We start from the raw sequence: 21,131 nt of genomic DNA, 5'->3' as shown, positions 1-21,131 counted from the left end.
TTTCAAAAAGGTGTGAAGTTATAACAATTTAAAAACACAGTTGACCTACTTTAAGAATCTGCGTTCTTAAAAAGCTGACACCGAGGCTACTGGTCCGGAACCAGAGCTAGAGGAGCAAGGCTTTAAAGTCTAAAATGTTGAGGGATGAAGTCACACGAAGCTGTTGGCAGAGGTGGTGTTCCTGAAGCGGGTTTGTCCTTGATTTTAAGATGCTGGAGTGTTTGGGGACATAGAGCCCTGAAGGGCAGTAGCCCACAGGCTCACAAATTCACCCTCATTTTCCCTGTAGTAGAAGTTTCCGCAAACCCTGCTTGCATGTCATTTTTTCAGAGAAGTCAGCTGCCTTTTGAAGTAGCCAGCTGCCCGCCCCTCCCAGCCCCGCAAACAGGGCCGAGCCACGCTCCCTCATGGTAACCTGAACTCTGTCATTTGCGGAAGGACAAAGGAGCAGAGGAGACTCTGCTCTGAGGCCTGAAATCAATAGGAAATCCCCCCATGTGCTTTGTAATTGAGCCCATCCCAAAGCCTGAAACTGTATTTTTTCTTTCTTTCCCAAAAGTACCAGAATAGGAGTTTTCCTCTGTGGACCGGAAGCGTTGGCTGAAACCCTCAATAAACAGTGCATCTCCAACTCCGACTCTGGCCCCAGGGGAGTGCATTTCATTTTCAATAAGGAAAATTTCTAATTGGTCTCTTCCATGAGGAAATAAATGTGGGTTGTACCGCCAAATGCCCCAATAATGCCAGTTGATAATATAAGTTCCCTCCTTTCAAGAAAAAGAGAGAAAGAGAAACTATAATGTGATGATTTGCCCTGAAAGGAATGTCAAAGATTGTTTGAGTCATAAATTTGCATTTGTGTGGGGCTTTATGGGTTTCAGAGCAATTATATACACATTTTTTCATTTTGTTTCCTCACAGTAATTCCAGAGAAAGGTAGGGCAAGGATTCTCAGACTCAGGTCTCAGGATTAAAAAATGGGGGCTCAAAATGGTGAAGTAGCTTCCCTAAGATTAAAGCTGAGACTGGCTCTAGACCATCTGACTCTAGGTTTGGTGATCTTTCAGCAATACCAGGCTGCCTGGAAATAGGTTTGTATACTCCCCAAAAGAAGAAGCAAACCAGGGAGTAACTTTTCATATTCCCTTTTGTGTCATCTTTGTTATCATTATTGTCCTATCAAAGGAAATTTTCCAAATAAGAGATAACATATGTTGAGAGTGATTCATCACTTAATGGTGACAGCACACTCCAGTTTACCAATGCAGCAGCCTAACTGGGTCAGAGATTCCTCCTACAAAAGAATATTAGACTGACTGGAATTAATGTATGCCCCAGCAGAGAGTGGATACTCAATGAAAGTTTGCTGAATGAATGAATGAATGAAAGGACCTTTAAAACCATACAATACCAGGGTAGAACTAATTGAAAGCTTTAAACAGGATTATCTGAGGAAATCACTTCTGAGACTCTTGTTGACCAAAGGAACCTGATTCTCTTGAAGGTAAAGAACAGGCTAAGGTTAGTAACCAGTAGGTTGTCGTGTCCAAACATTTTTATTTGAAACATGCAGGAAAGGGAGATAGAGGCAGAGAATTGAACTCCTATCCTAACTCTGGCCGGCTCCTTATGCTATGAAAGAAATGCAAACTGATTTATTGCCGGAAACAGTCTCCTCCAGCCAGCACTTGTGAATCTGAAATTAAGAATTGTGACAAATATGTATCTGATACGCCCATCTGCTTTAAATAGCATCCACACTTTGGTTTACTTAAATACACATGCGAAAGAGATCTTACTGGTGTAACTAACGATTTATTGTTCTATCATCATGATCATGATGAAATTTACATCCCAGAAACTAAAATCCCTAGCTTACTGTGTAGGTATTGGATTCATACCCAGTAGAATGTTCTGGATATCCGTGAGTTTGAGAGTCTCTAAATCATTGTTAATGTGGCCAGAAAGGTTTTTTCCCCCCTCAGGACTGCTCCTACTTCTGGGAACTAAAAACAGCTTTATGTGTTATATCCTCTGGGGCCACAGATATTTAGAAGTATTCAACTTTGATCATGAGAAAGAAAGAGAAGGGAGCAGGGGGGAAGGGCAGAAGATGGAGTTAGGAGGAAAGGGGAGGGAAGGGGGAAGAGAATAGAAGGAGAGTGAGAGAAAGCGAAAAAAGGCAAAAGGGAATGGTAGGTGAAGGGGGTCACTTTCTACCCCAGATTTCTTAAAGTCTTATACGTATTGAATGTAATTGCAGGAGCTACACACATATTCATTTTATTTTGATAACATATGGTATTGAATCTGAAATTCTGGCCATGAATTTGATGCTGAGTGGGCATATTCAGGGGACTGGGCTGAACTAGTAAGAACTCAGTTGTTCCTTTGGGTTCCCAGGATGCCCCGGGCACTGAGGGTCGGTCCTGACAAGTCAGGCTTGCTTTGAGAATGTCACCTCCCCACAATGTCCCAAGACTGTTTCTGCAAAGAGAAACTTAGGTCCAGCCTGTTCACACTGCACCCCAGGTATCAGTTCATTCATTCAACAAACTTTTATTGTGTTATTACTATGACTCAGGCTCTGTGTTGATAGCTTCAGTTCTTTACACCAAAGTGTGAGCCAGAGGGGGAACCAGAGTTAATAAGGAGTCTGAGAATCTGGGCCCTCGCTCACCTGTGTGGCGTAAGTAAAACCAACTCCATTTGTTGCTCTGAAAATGTTTCTCCAGGGTTTTCTTTTTTTTTTTTTTTTTTTCCCGGTACGCGGGCCTCTCACTGTTGTGGCCTCTCCCGTTGCGGAGCACAGGCTCCGGACGCGCAGGCTCAGCGGCCATGGCTCACGGGCCCAGCCGCTCCGCGGCATGTGGGATCTTCCCGGACCGGGGCTCGAACCCGTGTCCCCTGCATCGGCAGGCGGACTCTCAACCACTGCGCCACCAGGGAAGCCCCAGGGTTTTCTATTTTTGACACCAACAGAGTTACCAAAATAGAGAGATCTTCCCTGTGTTATCCTGGTTATGAGATGAAAAATGAGTGTAAAAGCTGTTGTCATTATGAGAGCTTCCTTCTCCATCCTTCTCCCCAGCCATCGGCTGCCCGCACAGCTTTTTTAGCATTTAGTATTTAGTAACAGGTAGTGAGAAAACGATTAAGCATTGTTTTTAATCTCAAGGCTATGAAGGCTTTTCTTATTTCTTTTGCTTTTGCAACACTGCATTTATGAAATTTGAATACTTGTAGATGTTGTGTGTGAATAGTTTACGGGGGGTGGGGGGACCCTGGGAAGAACTATCAAAACTGTGCTCAATTATTAAAATGAATGAGCTCTCTCTGTGTCTGTGTTATTGATCTTCATATTCAAGGGTGGATTCAGGTGGCAAAGATTTTCTCTGCCCCAGTGGGATTGAGATTCTCTGTGTTTTTGTAGATATGTCAAACACTGCACAATTTCTGGATTGAGAAGGGAAAACTGAGTACTGAGTTCTGTACTAATGTCCTGGTGACCCTCACAGCACTGGTATAAGGGAATGGACAAGGGAGTGTCACCTGACATTGCAGACAGAATTTCAAAGGCAAAGAAGTCCTGGTGTAAGACCTCTTTTTTTTTTCATTTCCACTCACCTTTTCGGTTCTAACTTTGCAATTAGCTGCCATCATGTGCTCATGGTTCTGTACTGGTCATTGTTCTAAGCGAGTCAACCAGTTATGACCCCCCGCCCCATGTAGGAAAGGGATAGAGGTGTGGGCATATGCTGCCACGGGGGGGGAAAGGTCATTAACTGAAATAAATGTCAATAATAGAAATAGCTAATGTTTAATAAACACCTACTATGCCAAACATTTTACATCCACTTCAGCTAATCCCTCAGGACACTGTAAGTCATTTTATCCCAATTTCGTTGATAAAACAAACAAACAAACAAACAAAAATACTGAAGCTGAGAGAGGATAACTGATAGGCTCAAACTATCCCACAACTACTGGGTGACTGTGTCAAAATTAAGTCCATATCTTTCTAGCTAAAAAGCCCATGTTCTTTACACCACACTAACAGATTAGACGAGGTATAAGTAACCAAGGATATTTTTAAAGCTATTGTGCTAGGTACAGATTCTGCACCAAGAATAGCTGGGTAACAGTGGTGGTATAAACCTCTGGTTTATGCCATCGAAGTATCTTGGTTCCTTAGTTTAGAAACATTCGTTAACTGGATTCATGCTAATTTTTACTTTTATTTATTCTGTTGTTTTTTCAGCTTTATTGAGGTATAGCTGACAAATAAAATTATAAGATATTTAAAGCGTACAGCATGATGATTCACCAAATAATGTTTTTCCAAAGAACAGCAACTTTCACTTATATAACCACAATGCAATGAACCAATCCAAGAAATTTAACACTGATACAAAACTAGCATTTACTATATAGTCTACGTATAGGTGACATTGTATCCTTAGTGCATTGTATTAGGAGGTAGGTATTGTCAGTTTGTCCTGTTATTAGTGATATTAAGTTTCATCACCAGATTCTTCTGTTATAAACGTAAAGGTATTATTTTACTTTTGTAATTAGTAATTAGCATTTGGGGAATATGTACTGACTGTATAAATATCATTTTCTCCAATTGTCTTTCACCCAGTCTCGTTCTGGCCTTCATTGATGAAATTACACTGAACCAATTTTTATAATGATGGTTACAAAATATCCGGATTCTTAAACCTCAATAATCTGCCAATTTCTTTTTCCCCCAGGTTTATTGAGATACAATTGATACGTAACATTGTGTAAGCTTAAGATATACAATGTGTTGATTCGATACACTTGTATATTGCAAAATGATTACCGTGATAGAATTAGCTAACACTTCCATCCTGTCATGTAATTACCATCGCTTTTTTTGTGGTGAGAACATTTAAGATATACTCTTTGCAGTATCCCACAGGTTTTGACATGTTGCACTTCCATTTGCATTTGTTTTGATATACTTCTTGATTTATCTTTGATTTCTTCTTTGACCCATTGGCGTTCAGGAACATGTTGTTTAATTTCCACATATTTGTGAATTTTCCAGTTTCTTCCTGTTATTGATTTCTAGCTTCATACCATTGTGGTCAGAAAAGATACTTATGATTTCAATCTTCTTAAATTTACTAACACTTGTTTCTGACCTATCATTTAATCTATCCTAGAGAATGTTCTGTGTGTGCTTGAGAAGAATGTGTATTCTGTTGCTGTTAGATGGAATGTTCTGTATATTTCTGTTGGTTCCATTGGTCTAAATTGTGTTTCAGGTGCAACATTTCCTTGTTAATTTTCTGTCTGGATAACCTATCCATTGTTGAGAGTGTGGTATTGAAGTCCCCTACTATTATTGGATTGTTGTCTATTTCTCCCTTCAGATCCGTTAGTATTTGCTTAATGCATTTAGGTGCTCCAATATTGGGTGCATATACATTTATGATTATTATATCTTCTTGACTAATTGGCCACCTTATCATTATATAATGACCATCTTTGCCTCTTGTTACCATTTTTGCCTTAAAGTCTATGTTGTCTGGTATAAGTATAGCTACTCCTGCTCTCTTTTGTTTCCACTTACGTGGAATATCTTTTGCCATCCCTTCACTTTGAGCCTATGTGTGTCCTTAAAGCTGAAGTAAGCCTCTTGTAGGCAGCATATTGTTGGGTCTTGTTTTCTACCCATCCAGCTACTCTCTGCCTTTTGATTGGAGAATTCAATCCATTAGCATTTAGAGTAATGATCGATTGGTAAGGACTTACTAATGAGATCTTTTAAATTGTTTTCTGGCCATTTTGTAGTTCTATTTTCCTTTTATTCCTTTCTTGCTGTCTTCCTTTGTAAATTGAGGAATTCCTTAGTGGTATGCTTTACGTTTACCTTCCTTAGTGGTACCCTTCCTCTTTACCTTTTGTGTATGTACTGTACATTTTTGCTTGGCGGTTCCCATGTGGCTTACATAAAACATATATATAACAGTCTATCGTACACTGATAATTTCATTTTGATTACATACAAAAACTCAATCCTTCTACTACGCCCTTTTATATTTTTATGTCACCATTTACATCTTTTTATATTGTGTAACTATTGACGTTAACAAATTGTTGAAGCTATAGCCATTTTAATACTTTTGTCCTTCAACCTTTGTATAGAGTTAAGTAGTCAACACATCACCATATTACAGTATTCTGAATCTAACCCTATGCTTACTTTTACCAGTGTGTTGTATATTTTCACATGTTTTCATGTTACTAATTAGCATCCTTTTGTTTCAGCTTGAAGAACTCTTTTCAGCATTTCTCGTAAGGCAGATTTAGTGGTAAGGAATCCCCTCAGCTTTTGTTTATTAGGGAAAGTTTTTATTTTGCCTTCAATTCTAAAAGGCAGCTTTGCTGGGTAAAGTATTCTTGACTGTCAGCTTCTTTCTTTCAGCGTCTTGAATATATCATCCCATTCTCTCCTGGCCTGCAAGGTCTCTGCTGAGATATCCACTAATAGCCTTATAGAAGTTCCCTTGTACGAGAGTTTTTTTTTTTTCTTTTGCTGCTTTTAGAATTCTCTCTTTGGTTTTAGACAGTTTTTGTTGTTGTTGTTGTTGTTTTGTTTTGTTTTACATCTCTTGGAGAAGATTGTTTTGGGTTGAAATTTTTAGGTGACCTATTAGTTTCATGAACTTGGATATCTAAATCTCTTCCCATGTTTGGGAAGCTCTCAGTCATTATTCTTTAAATAAGCTTTCTTCTCCTTTTCCCCTCTCTTCTCCTTCTGGAACTCCAATGATGTATACATTATTTTTTATGGTGCCCCATAATTCCCCTAGGCTTTCTTCATCCTTTGCCATTCTTTTTTCTTCTTGCTCATTGATTGGATAATTTCGATTGGTCTATCTTCGCACTCATTGATTCTCGCTTCTGTTTGCTAAAGTCTACTGTTGAAGCTCTCTATTGAATTCTTCAGTTCAGTTATTGTATTCTTCAGCTCCAAAATTTCTGTTTGGTTCTTTTTAATTTTTTCTATCTTTTTTAGAACTTCTCATTTTGTTCTTGTATTGTTTCCTGATAGCATTAAATTGTTTATCTGTGTTCTCGTGTAGCTCTCTGAGCATATGTAGAATAATTATTTTGAATTCTTTATTGGGCAATTCCTGGATCTCCATTTCTCTGGGGCCAGTTGCTGAAATGTTACTGTATTCTTTTGGTGGAGACATGTTTCCCTGATTCTTCATGATCCCTGTAGCCTTCAATAGATGTCAGCATATTTGAAGAAGCAGTCATTTCTTCCAGACTTGATGGACTGACTGCTGTAAGGGAAGCCTTTTACCTGCAGAAGGGGGCATACTGGATCATGTTGTGACCCTGGGTCTACTGGTGCAGGGTGCCAAGTGTGGTCTGGAGAAGTGCAGTGTCTCTTCAGCTCAGGCCGCTGTGTGGTCCTTGGTGAGTACTGCATGGGGCGGGGGCTGGGGGCAGTCTGCAGTGGCTGCAAGGGCTGTTAGGATCCTAAACTGTACCTCCAGTTCCAGTAGCTAGTGTAGGCGGTGGGGGTGGCCAGAACTGGTGGTATACATACACTTGGTTGTGGAGGCCAGCTGCAGGTGCCCATGTAGTGACTGAGGCTAGTTGCAGACACACTCGTAGTGATGGGAACCAGGGCAGGTAGCAAGGGTCAGGCTAACTATGTGCTCTCTAGTAGCTGCAGGGGACCTGGCTGTTCACATGCTTTCCTGTGGCTGCATACTCTCCCCTGCTGGGTGTGCACCCTGCAGTGGAGGCTGGTGATGGGGTCAGGCTGGGGGCGTGCAGGTGCAAAGCCGGAGGTGGGCACAGGTGGGCAGGGTGGTGCTGGCCAGTGACAGACACGGCCTGATCTGGGCCCACAAGCAGCTGTGGTTGTGCGTGCACTCACCCATGGCTGCTCACTCACCCGTGGCTACACACCCTCCCCCGGGCTTGCAGGCTGCAGTGGTGCACAGCTACAGGGGCTAGCCTCCAGAGCAGGCCGTGGGATCACCTAGGGGTGGGGGGTAGGCTGGGATTTTGCACTTAGGCAGCTGCAGAAGCTCCACCCGGCTGTGAGCATGGCTCCAGGGCTCTGATAGGGGTGGGGAGGGACTCAGGCGGCTGGCCTCTTACACTTGCCCAGCCGCAGAGAGCTCACTGGCTGCAGGTGTGATCTCGCTTCTGGTGGGTGGGGTGGCAGTAGGTGGGGAGCGGGGAGAGACTCAGGTAGTTAGCGTCATTGAACAGAATACCTGTGGGGCAAAAGCTGGAGATATCAGCAGCGCGTCTGGAGCAGCTGTGCTGGCCATTGGCTTCATCAGTGGGAAAACCTGAGTTTCTGTGCAGGGCGGGTCTCTGTGAATCACGCTCTCTCCCACTACGTGTCTGCTAATAATAGCCTCTGCTTTCCTTCCTAGCTCGTAGCCGGCTGTATTGACATTTCAGCTTTGCTGGTGGGGTGGGGTGAAACTGAAGCAGAACCTTCGTGAGGGGTCCCAGGAAGCTGAGGACGCTGTCACTCACCCCACTCTTAAGGAAGGGGTAAGTTTTGGTGAGGGGCACTCTTTCTAACTGGGAGCTTCCTTCTTAGCCCTGAACAACGCCAGCTGCAGGGGCTGGGGTGGAGGGGTGATGGGGGCCGAAAGAATTCGTTTTTCTTTTCTTTGTGTGTGATTGTTCTCAGGTTTTTTGTTCCACGGTGTTGCTGAAAGTCCCTAAGTGGACTCTAGAGGTCTCCCAGAGCTGTTTCTGTTCAGGGAGAGTGTCCAGTCATTAATCTTCGTAGGGAGATCAGGAAGCTGGGTTCTCCTACGTCACTATCCCGTAACCTAATTTTCACTTACGAATGGACCTATTAAGAAATGGAGTGATTTTGCTTGGAGAAAAGAAGCCTTCAGAGTGGCTCAATAATATTTATGTAATCTACATTTTTATATTTATTTTGTGCATAAAGGATTTCTATCTGACAGAAAAGGCCAGTTATCGTCAATATTGTGTGTGTGGGGGGGTGTGGGTGTGTTATGAAGTAAAATTGCATGAGGAAGAAGCTAAGTTATAAAAGGACAATTTCTCAACTCTAAATGTTGTTGTGTATATACCATTCTGTGGACAAAAGGAAGTACTAAGAAACATTAGACATGAATAGTGGCCGCTATGAATTTATTTTCTTGATCTTACTCTGAGAACTGTACCTGTCTGATTTCTGGAAACAGCCCAAAGTATTATATTCTGAAACTTCATCGTTCGGAGAAGACTACTCCAAATACAGTTAATCTGACTTATGTTTTAAAAATTAGGCTCAAAAGACCTTCATAAGTTTCAGAATTACATTAGAATATTAAGTAATCACCAAGTTTACCATTGTGTTAGATCACTTGATTACTAAACATGGCTTCCTCTTTCCAGTCATGCAGTTCCCAATTAAGTAACAAGAAAATCACCAGCCCTCCCACTCACATAGAAGCTAAACATCACTCTTTCAGATCAGATGGGGGACGGTGGGGAATTCAGGGCAGAAGGAAGGAATCACCTTTGTCTTTCCTGAGATTTTAGAGCAAATTTCAGATATCCTTGCATTGGTTGATAAGAAAAAAGAATCATGCTATCTAAGCATTACCTGGGGTTAGTTAACGCACCTGTAGTGGCTGAAAATCACCAGAGCACACGATTCACATGGTAGTTATTCCATATGTAGCTAATGAAGGTCAGCACACCTATCTGATGATCCTGTTTTCCAGTTGGGACCCCTGCAGCACCTATCCAGGGCTAAAGTATTAAACTCAGGCAACTCTGCTGTCAACTTCCTGGTGCGTTTATTACTCGGTGTTTCATTCTTCTAGGGCCAATGTGCCTGTGACTTTACTGAGATCAAAGGCCACATCCAACTCACAATGAAAGTAGACTGTAAAACTCCTTTCAGGAATATGACTTTTTGCACTTTTTTCCTTTGTAGAAAACATTCAGCAAATTTTACTTTCCACTTGGTAGGTAGAAAAATGCATTTTGAGAAATCTTCCTCTTTAAGATATTGTATATCGAGAGTGGAGGTGGAAATAGGGAAAAAATGAAACATCACTAGATGATACAGCATTAATTAGACGGAGTGAAACAAAATAGGGAATATTAAAATCAAATGGAGTGCTTCTTTTTCCTTGCTTTAAAAAAAGTAAATAACATTTCAGTTGATTGCAGTGTGGCCCCGATTTTCCCCTTCTCTCTGTATCCATGTCCTCTGATATGTGGCTTCACAGTTTCTTCCATCAAGAGGAGTGTATTTGCTCACCGCTTGAATCTGGGCTATTCCTGTGACTTGCACTGACCAATAGAATGCAGTGAAATTGATGTGTGTGTTCTAGAGTCTAGACCTCAAGAAACCTGGCATGCTTCTCTTCTCTCTTTTTCTCGTCTACCTTTTCCATGATAGTATGCCCAGGCTGGCTTGCTCAAAGGTGAAATGTGTAGAATGGAGCAGATTCGACCTAGTAGTGCCGAATCTGGAGGGGTCCAGGATGAGAGTTGAAGGTGATTATATTCATGCTCACATTGCCTGGGAAAGTTTTCTGGGGGTTGCCATAAAGAACATGTTGGCTTCACTATGAGTAAAAACACTATATCCTTTGAACTGTCATGACTTATGTGGAGTTTTACTTGCTTTGAAAATCCCTGGGATCATGGATCCCAAATTGTTGCCACGTAGAAAATACAGGAAATTTATTTTAGACAGTTCTACCCAAATGACTAGCATGTTGTTCTATGTAGAAATAAGCTATCGGGCAATCTTACTGTCTGAAACAGAACTAAAAACTGGGGATGAGGGCAGGAGGAAGTGTCTGAGCTGCCAAAGTAGAACTAAAATCCACAAACAGTACATTAAACTCTGAAACCAAATCTGCCAAAAACAATCTGAAATTCAGTCAGAGCTTTTTCACACTTGCCATAACAAGCTTCGTGATCTTGGTCCCAGGGTTAAAAGAAGAGAGAAGAATTATTAGAGATATACACACAATGGTACCAAGTGACATCTGAGAACCTAAAGAAAGGACAAAGAAAGAAATGCTACAAACAGACTCAAAAACTCAGAAGCGGGCTTCCCTGGTGGCCCAGTGGTTGAGAGTCCGCCTGCCGATGCAGGGGACACGGGTTCGTGCCCCGGTCCGGGAAGATCCCACATGCCGCGGAGCGGCTGGGCCCGTGAGCCATGGCCACTGAGCCTGCGCGTCCGGAGCCTGTGCTCCGCAACGGGAGAGGCCGCAGCAGTGAGAGGCCCGTAACTCAGAAGCACAACAATCTGGGGTCATTTAGTGTAAGGGCAAAGAGGTCCATATACCTCAACAGAACTTAAAGGCATCATGGTACTGTATTCCTTTTTTTTTTCCTTTTGGTACTGTATGTCTTCATTCATTCATTCATTCATATTCAACAAATGCTATAAACACTGAACTTTTTCTCTGGTCAGTGTACTGGCCAGAACCTAAAGGGCTGGGAATACTCATTAGAACCTACAATTTGACACAATAACATGTGTAATGGCAATGATGTTTTTAATACTCCATTCACAAAAGAGTTAAATCATGTTGAGTCAGCTAAATATTCATGCACAGTGGTTAAGATTTTTGCCTATGTTTAAAGGGTAAATTTTCAGTTATCTGGAAAGTGCAGATATTGAGAATGACTCATTTCAGGGTGTTCCTAGACGGCTTAAGTTTTGCATTATTAGTATGTCTAATAATAAGTTAGTATATCTAATTTCCAGTACAGGAATGTCCACATTTCTTGGAGAAAGGGAAGGAGAACTTGTATAGGTTTTCCTTAAAAAAATAAACTTTGTTTACAATTAATTTAAAGATAAAAATCAAGAATTAGGTTGCTTTAAAGGTGGGGAGGGGAAAACAGTTACATGATATTTAAGGCATTGAAAAAGAAAAGTAGTTTTATGCTTATAAAAACAATTCCTTAAATCTTCTGCTGAAAGTGAAAAATACAGAATATACTAAAAAAAGTTTTTTCTTTTAACTTTCACTTTCTTACTGGTATTTAAAAACAAAATTAGTTATTTTCAGAAATGAGGAAGTTTTGACCTGCTGGATAAAGTTCTGCTGAAGGTGGTATTGATTGCTTTCAGATGGCAGAGAACTTATAAGCTCTTCTCTAAGTGAAGATTATACTGGGAAAATGAATCCAAAGCATACCCAGCATTTAGAAAAAACATAGCCTTGTTAAATAGTCATGAAACCCACAAGTCACATGGAAAAGACAGATTGAACTACACAATAAAAATTCAGACACTTACAGTTCAAGATGGTGAACTGACCCTAAGCAATTGTCCTTCTCTTTCTCCCAAGACTCATAAAGCACATTTAAAAATAATAATGGTATAACCCGTGCAAAAAGAATAGAAGAGGACCATCAAGGGATAAAAGATTTCAACATATTCCTAGAAGCTGGATAATTGGTAGAGGAGTGGTGATTCATGAACTGGGATGGAGGAAACCGAAACCAGAATTATGTGAGGAGGAGACTAAAGCTTAGGAAGATGCCTACCTATCCTGAAGAATGCCAGAGGGTTTAGGGACATGGAGATACCAGAGGTAAAGAAGGAGAATAGTGACAACTGTGACTGACAAGGGTAGAATCCCTCATCCAACCAATGAAAGTTCCAGAAAGAGTACAGAGATAGCAGGTGGGAGAAAAGCATCAAAGAGATAAGATAATTTATCTGCGCTAAATGACACAAGTCATCACGCCGATAGATTCCACTGAGTAACCAGTACATTGAAAACACATCCCCACATCTAGACACAATTTTACAACATTTCAGAATATCAGGTTAAAGCAAGATGGCAATAGCCTACAGAGAAGAAAAATTAAAGCAAAATCAAACAAATCAAAACACAGTTAACCCATAATGCAGAAAGACTCAAACTGTTTCTACCAACACTGGCAACTAGAAGACCATGAACTAAGGCCCTCAAAGTTTTGCTGGAAGTTATATTCAACCTTGAATTCTATGCTATCTCAGAGTAGGGCCTCTCAAAAGCAGAGTTTAAAGCAAAGATTAAAGTGGTGATACTTTGCTTGCTAGGTATAAGCCCAGGGTGGTGAGGGTGAGGAACAGGGGAAGTGAGGCAAGGAAGTATGAAGCACCAGATGTTAAGCATCACTGCACTGACCACCGATTCACATTGAGCCCCAAACTCATTACGTGTGTATGCTCAGTGCTTGAGTCTTCTCTCGAAGGCCTTCGAAAGGCACTGCACCTCCAAGTGGTCCAAGAAAGAAAGGGGTGGGAATTTATCTTGCCAGTGTATTCCTCTTGTCTGTTTTCCACTGGTCAAGATCCATTCCATGGGACTGTAACCTCCTATGACGTTGCAATATAAGATATATATATATTCCGGACTACTGGCCAGATCTCCTAAAACCTTTGTAATTTCCTAAGCAATATAGGTGCTAGGAACATCTTTTGTTCTAATATTTGGTCTTTGACCCCAGTTCCTGATACAGAACTCGTAAATCTCTTGGAATTTCCTGAGTGATGGGAGCACCTTTGGTTCGAATGTGGTGACTGTTGGTGGACAGAATTCTAGAGAGTTTTAGTATAGGGGCTGGTCACCTGAAAGACCAAGCCATAATTAGAAGCAGGGAAATTTCAGCTCCACTTCCCTATCCTCCAGAAAGGGGAGAGGGGCTGGTGATTGAGTTAATAACTGATCCTGCCTGTGTGATGGAGCCTCCGTAAGCGTCTCTGAACTGCAGAGTTCGGAGAGCCTCCAGGTTGCTGAACACATAGAGGTGCTGAGAGGGTGGCACGTCCCAAGAGGGTGTGGAATCTCTGCGGCTCCTCCCCCATACCTCAAGCTATGCATCTCTTCCATGTGGCTATTCCTGAATTGTATCCTTTTATAATGAACTGGTAATCTAGAAAGTAAAATGTTTTCCTGAGTTCTGTGAGTTGATCTAACAAATTATCAAAGCTGAGGAGGGGATTGTGGGAACCCCAATTTATAGCCCGTGGGTCAGAAGTACAGGTGACAACCTGGGACTTGTGATTGGCATCTGAAATGGGAGCCGTCTTGTGGGACTGAGCCTTTAACTTGTGTAATCTGTTGATAACTCCAGGTAGATGGTGTCAGAACTGAATTGAATTGTAGGACACCCAGCTGGTGTTGGAATATTGGTCACACTTTTGGGTTGCATCGTCCAGCCTCAGTGACGTGTCAGGAACTAGGAAGACATCATACTCTGCATCGGGACATTTCACTGAAGTCTGTGTGGGGAGGAAAGGAGCCAGCCCACACAGATGGGGCTCTGACCAAGAGGGAAAGAAAGGAGGCATTTGAGAGAATCCGAGAGAAAGAAGCACATAGTTTATATCCCATAACCCAGCTAAACACTCCATGGTGAGGCAGAATAAAGACATTTTCTGACTTCCATTTTCCTTTTTTTGAATTATTTATTTTGGCCATGCCTCGTGGCTTGCGGGATCTTGGTTCTCCCACCAGAGATTGACCCGTACCCTCAGCAGTGAAAGCACCGAGTCCTAACCACTGGACCGCCAGCAGTTAGCCAGGGAATTCCCTCGAATTATTTATTGACATATAATATATGTAAAGCAAGTTGTATAATGAGCACTAATCTTGACTGTACAACTCGAGAATTTTTTACATATGTAGGCACCGTGTAACACCATGAAGATCGCGATATAGAACATCTCCAGAACCCGATTTCCCTCATGCCCCTTGACAGTCAATCCCCTACCCCTTAGAGGTAACCACTGTTCTGACTTCTAATATCATATACTTGTTGTTTTTTGCAAGCTCTGAATTTCATACACATGGAATCCTGTAGTATATGCAGTTTTGTGTCTTTTGCTCAAAAATCTTCCTGCGATTCATCCATGTTGTGTGCAGCAGAAGTTTCTTCTTTTTTATGGTGGTGTAATCTTCCATTGTGTGATGCCACTGAAATTCATTTATCCATTCTTCCATTAATAAACATGTGGTTTGTTTCCAAGTTTGGGTTATCATGAGTAACGCTGCTCTAAACATTCTTATATATCTTCTGGTAGACATATGCATATATGTAGGAGTCAGATTCCTTGATCATAGAATAGTGTATTTTTTGAAGGTTTTTATTTTTTATTTCTATTTTTTAATTCCTGGCTGTGCTGTGCAGCATGCGGGATCTTATTTCCCCAATCAGGGCTCAAACCCATGCCCCCTGCAGTGGCAGTGCAGAGTCTTAACCACTGGAGCACCAGGGAAGTCCCTGAGTAGTGTATGTTTAGCTTTAATAGACACTTTCAAACTTTTCCAAAGTGGTTGTCCCAATTTATAACTTAATAGCACACTATGAAGGTATAATAATTAAGAAAGTGTGGTATAAGGGCAAGGATATAAAATAAGCTATATATATTTTTTCAAGTTTATATGTATATTCAACTTAATATATATTAATAAATCAAGTTAATATATTAACTTGATGTAAACCAAATGTACGATTGCAATTAAGTCAAGGGAAAGGATGGTCTTTTCTATAAATGGTGCTGGAACAATTCTACATCCATATGGAATCATATAAACCTTGACCTCTACCAAAATTAGAGATTAGCATAGACCTAAGTGACCTAAATGGAAAAGGTAACGAACAAAACTTCTAGAATAAGACATAGGAGACTATATTTATGATCTTGGGGGTAGGCAAAGATTTCATAAACAGTATACGATGAGCACTAACCATAAAAGAAAAAAGTTAAAAATCCGACTTTATAAAATTAGGAACTTCGGTTCATCAAAAAATATCATTAAGCAAGTAAAAAGACAAGTCACAGATGGGGAGAAGATAATTACAATACATATATCCATAAAGGACTCATATTCCAAATATATAAAGAACTTGTACAGATCTGTAACAGAGACAAAAAACTTCAAAATGAATAAAACACTTGGACAGTCACTTCTCAACAAAATATATCTAAATAGCCAATAAACATGAAAATTTCTCAATATTATCAGGAAAACTCAAATTAAGATCACAAGGCAATCCTACCTCGTATCGACCAATACAGCTAAAATTAAAACTTTTGGTGTTAGTGGGTACATGGAGCAATTGGAACTCTAAGACATTTTCAGATTTTTAGGTACACTAAAATTAACCTCCCGTAACTCTTTCCTGAGAAGTCACTTGAGGCTGTATTTTTGAAAAATGAGGAAGTAATCTAAAACAAATGAGGAAATGGGATCTAGAAAGCAATTGTTCTAACCCAGGAGAACAGAGAAAAAATGTCCCAGGATTATGGCTGTGGTGTATTTCAGGCTGAGCAGCTGTTTCAGACAGAAGCAGGAGAAGAGTGCTCCAAAATGATCTCCAGGAAATAAAGGAAGTTGATGGAATAAGTAAAGTGTTAGAGAGCTGGGTTTCTTGAGCATGTGGGAAAAGCATTTGATGGGAGTTAAAAAAAAAAAAAAAGGAATCCATTCAGACGTCACTCTAGGAATATTCTCTCTTTAGTGGTATAGACATGACATTAGATCCATAGACAAGGAAAAATAATACTAGCACAACTCAGCTCGAAGATAATAATACTAATAAAAAATAATGATCTATATTATGTATAATGTTATAATGTCATAATAATGTAAATGTTGTTTATTGGTTTTCTGATTTCAGAATTATTACAAGCATACGTCATTTTATTGTCCTTCCCTTTATTGTGCTTTGCAGATATTGTGTTTTCTTACAAATTGAAAATTTGTGGCAACCCTGTGTGGAGCAGGTCTGTCGGCACCATTTTTCCAACAGCATTATTTTTAATTAAGGTATGTACATTGTTTTCTTAGACATAATGCTATTGCACACTTAATAGACTACAGTATAGTATAAACATAACTTTTATATGCACTGGGAAACCAAAAAATGTGTGTGACTCGCTTTATTGAGATATTCGCTTTATTGTGGTTGTCTGGTACTGTAATATCTCTGAGGTCTGCCTGTAGACAAATCACAGGAGAATTAGGTATATGTAAAAAGTTCTGGAAAGATGCACACCAAAATAATGATATGATAATCTGAGGAAGTAAGAGAGATTTGGGGTTAGGTGAAAGGGAATTCTCACTTTTACTCCATGTTGTGTTGTGTTATGTTATGTTATGTTACTTTTTGGATATTCTGATCAGATTTCACATGATCAGATTCATGCATAGATATTGCTTACAAAACTTCAGCCTGTTCTAAATTTCGGTGGGAAATGCAATCCCGGTCAGTCCATCTTATGTCTTTCCTCTTTTGAAAAACTTTCAAGGCTTCCTACTACTTCAGAATAGAGCCCCGACTTTTTAATGTGACTTAAAAGGGACTGTGTTTACTTCTTTGGCTTCACTTCTTTACTTCTTGATTTTGTACCTAATAATATTGATATTATGCCTAATATCAAGGGAACTGGAAAGTGCTATCCTGCCACATGCCTACAAGTAATACTTGACACTTGTGGAGAGCACCAGTAGTTCATGGTCCTTTTGTATACAAAATACGCTCAGCCCTTGCAGAAGGTTGACAACCCCAAAGGTCTCCCTTCCTGTCACAGCATTAAGCTCAAAGCCCAGGAATGTTGGTTGATACCCAGGAGTTACTGTAATTTCTACCTGCAAGCCAGTCAGTTCTCAGTTAACAGCCAAGAGCACGTTGCCAACATTAAGTTTTCCATCTTTCCCTCCTAGAGCTACAGGCTTAATAGATACATGATTTTAGATGCAAGTGACTACAGGCAACATTTTTAACAAATGCTCTGCCTCTTGCATAACAAAGATCTTCACTTTTTCAGCCTTCAGTATCTGCTTTTTTGCCACTCACCAACAGATCGCTATGTCAAAGTCATTTATTTTAGAGGTTTTTTTCTTTAAGTTTTCCTTTTTTTTTGGGGGGGGGGTGCATTGGGTCTTTGTTGCTGCATGCGGGCCTTCTCTAGTTGCGGCGAGCGGGGGCTAGTCTTCATTGTGGTGCGCGGGCTTCTCATTGCGGTGGCTTCTCTTGTTGCAGAGCATGGGCTCTAGGCACACGGGCTTCAGTAGTTGTGGCACGTGGGCCCAGTAGTTGTGGCTCGCGGGCTCTAGAGTGCAGGCTCAGTAGTTGGAGTGCATGGGCTTAGTGGCTCCGCGGCATGTGGGATCTTCCCGGACCAGGGCTCGAACCCGTGTGCCCTGCATTGGCAGGTGGATTCTTAGCCACTGTGCCACCAGGGAAGGCCTATTTTAGGTTTTGTCACAGTATGCCCTACTTCTGATCTCAGTTTCTATGTCAGTAAGTCAGGATTAGGCTCTGCTGCAGTAACAAACAACTTCCAAATCTTACCAACTTAAAGCAATAGAAGCTTACTTCTTGCTATACTACGTGACCATTGCATGTTGGCTGGGGGTGAGGGGAGACTGTTCAACATTTTCCTCCTATATGGACCCAGGCTGGGGCAGGCTCCATCTTCTTGCTTCTGCTATGTGCTAAAGATGCTATATGCTTCACCTCATTGAATCCTCACAACTATTATTCCTGCTTTTCAGAGGAGGAGATTGAGGCATAGAGATATTAAGCAATTTTCCCAGTGTCATACCTCTAGGAAACAAAGCAGTTAGGACTTGAATCTGGGTGGTGTGTCTCCCACCAAGCTTAACTACTACCCTGGATCTTCATAGAATAATGACGAAGGATCGAGGTAAATGAATGAAGATACTGGCGTTCACTGGGATAGAGGGTAGGAGTTTACCTCAGAAGATGAACTTGGAAAATCACTTCTATGGTATTCTTGCTAAAATTGCTAAAAATGCATAGCCTGAATTCAGTCAAGATCAGACAAACCCAAATTGAGGGACATTCTTAAAAAATACCTGGGCAGGTACTCTTCAAATATGTCAAGCTCATGGAAGACAAAGACGTTGAAAGTCTGTTCCATATTAAGGGAGACAAAACAACTACATGCAACATGTGGACCTGGACTGGATTCTGGACCAGAAAAAGAACATTAGTCAGACAATTGATGAACTTAAGGACTGTGGATCAGATAACAGTATTTTGCTAATGTTAACCTTCTTATTTTTATCATTTCTCTGTGGCATGAAAAATGATAACATTTGGGTAAACTAGGGGATGGGTATTCAGGAATTCTTTGTGGTATTTTTCTCACTTTTTTTGTTTTTTGCAAGTCGAAAGTTATTTCAAAATTAAAAGTTGAAAAATGGAAAAAAAAAAAAGATGATCTTGGAAGAGAATCCTACTTTCAAACCCAGAAGTTTAATTAGTGGCAATATATAAGAGTGAAATTAGGTTATGATGTTAAGTAAACAGTTAACCATTGAGTAAGAATAACGTGCACCAATTTTAGTAATTCCATTTACTTTGACAAAATGCTTAAGGCATAATCCTTGAATATAGTGCAGTATGGTTTCCAGATCTAGGGCCACCGTGGGTCCTGGAGTACCTGTGATTATCTGGGGAGATTGGATGTGAGAGGTGAATGGCTGTGGAAGGGTTTGGTGTTGCTTGAAGCCCTAGGTGCTCTGTGGATGGTCAACTCGAAGCAGCATTCTAGGTGGAAAAGAACCACCCTGAATGGAGAAAACTGGGTTCCTCTTACAGACTTCCTCCAGGGCGTGCTGGACAGGAGCTCTGAGTGATGTGTCCCTTTGTCTCCTGCTGTGGGATGAGAGTTCAGCTGTCTACCATCTAGTGGGGCTCCAAGAAACAGGAAACTGAGAACGGAACACAGAGGACAGTCGTGTTTTGCGGTCGTGTATGAAAATTGTCTCTAACACTTGGGAAAGGAGGACTAGCGAGTGTTGGACATGACAGAAAAGTCCACTGATATCAGTGAGATTGTGGGGTGGGCAGCAACTGTCACCACAGCTGCAACCACAAGGGATGCCATCCACCTCCTTCATGCATGACAACTGATCACACCCTCCCTCCTTGCGAAACTCTCTTCCCTGGACTTTTCGGGACCCCACCCTCTTCTCATTTTCTTCTGACTACACTGCCTGTCCCCCAGGCCTTCCCACTCCAGTGTGTGGAGACTCCATTTCCTTACCCAGAACCTCAGCCTGCCCTTGACTCTTCTCTTACACACCACAGGCAGTTCATTATCAAGTCCTCTCGACCGTATCTTGAAAGCATGTCCAAAATCGGACCTCCTCTGCTTCTCATCACCTCCACCATAACTACCTTAGTCTGAGCCACTGTCATCTGTCACCTGCACTACCACAGTGGCCCTAACGGGGCTCTTTGCTTCTGTCCCCACCGGCCTACTGTCACTGTCAACACAGCAGCCATGGGGATCACATCCCTTCTCGGCTCAAAAACGTCAGCGCAACGTCATCTCACGCAGAAATGGTCCCATGTGATCAAGTCCCCTGGTACCTATTTGGTCTTATTTTCAATTAAGTCCCTCCTTTTCTCACTCAGCTCCAGCCACACTGGCCACTTTCTGTCCCTTAAACATACCAAGATTGGTTTCACCTCAAGATCTTTACGCTTATGGTTCCGTCTGCCTGGAAGGCGCCTTCTCTCAGGAATCTGTGTGATCCACTCCCTCACCTCCTTCCCTTCTCAGATGAAATGTCACCTTTATGAGAGAGGTCTGCTCTGACCACCCCATCTGAGACAGCAGCCCTGCCACTGTCCCCTCCCTGAATCACCCCCCGGCCAGTGTAACTTCTTACTTATTATGACTTCTCTATGGCACTTTTTACCCCCTGAACATACCTGTTTATCGTCTGCCTCTCCAATAGGATGTAAGCTCCACGATAGGAGAGTTTTGTTCATTCGTTTCCCCAGAGCCTGGAATGGTGTCTGGTACGTAATCAACCCTGAGTAAATATTTACTGCATGAATTACTGACTTCATGCTGTACGTGGGAAGAGACTAGGGAAGGAAAGTAGGTCTTGGGAGTGTGGCAAGAGGAGGCCCAGAAGGGCTACTGAGGAATACAAATGAGACACCCAGCCCAGAGACCGCAAATGAAACAGAAGGATTTGGAATTCTGGTGATTTCTCTGAGGACGAGTTGCTACAAACCAGTAACTACTCTGTTTCTCCTACTTATACTCAGAGGCCTGGGAAATGCAG

General features: G+C 41.4%; 1 protein-coding gene and 1 long non-coding RNA gene across 2 annotated transcripts in view; both read left to right on the top strand.

Annotated features, from left to right (window-relative positions):
• The window catches only part of CYBB (cytochrome b-245 beta chain), a 35,970-nt gene extending 32,635 nt beyond the window's left edge, over positions 1-3,335 (top strand). Inside the window, exon 13 of the mRNA XM_033849453.2 lies at positions 560-3,335. Coding sequence (XP_033705344.1) covers positions 560-686 — 127 coding nt within the window. The 3' untranslated portion in view covers positions 687-3,335. The remainder of the gene's footprint in view (positions 1-559) is intronic.
• Positions 3,336-8,251: 4,916 nt separating this feature from the next.
• On the top strand, positions 8,252-19,641 carry LOC109551284 (uncharacterized). Its single transcript, XR_002178010.3, has 3 exons — positions 8,252-8,568; positions 16,750-16,844; positions 18,708-19,641. It is a non-coding gene; the product is annotated as an uncharacterized lncRNA (long non-coding RNA).
• Positions 19,642-21,131: the final 1,490 nt, after the last annotated feature.

This window comes from Tursiops truncatus, chromosome X (genome assembly GCF_011762595.2).
Source record: "Tursiops truncatus isolate mTurTru1 chromosome X, mTurTru1.mat.Y, whole genome shotgun sequence".
NCBI lineage: Eukaryota > Metazoa > Chordata > Mammalia > Artiodactyla > Delphinidae > Tursiops > Tursiops truncatus.
This window is presented reverse-complemented; position numbering and strand designations above follow the sequence as displayed.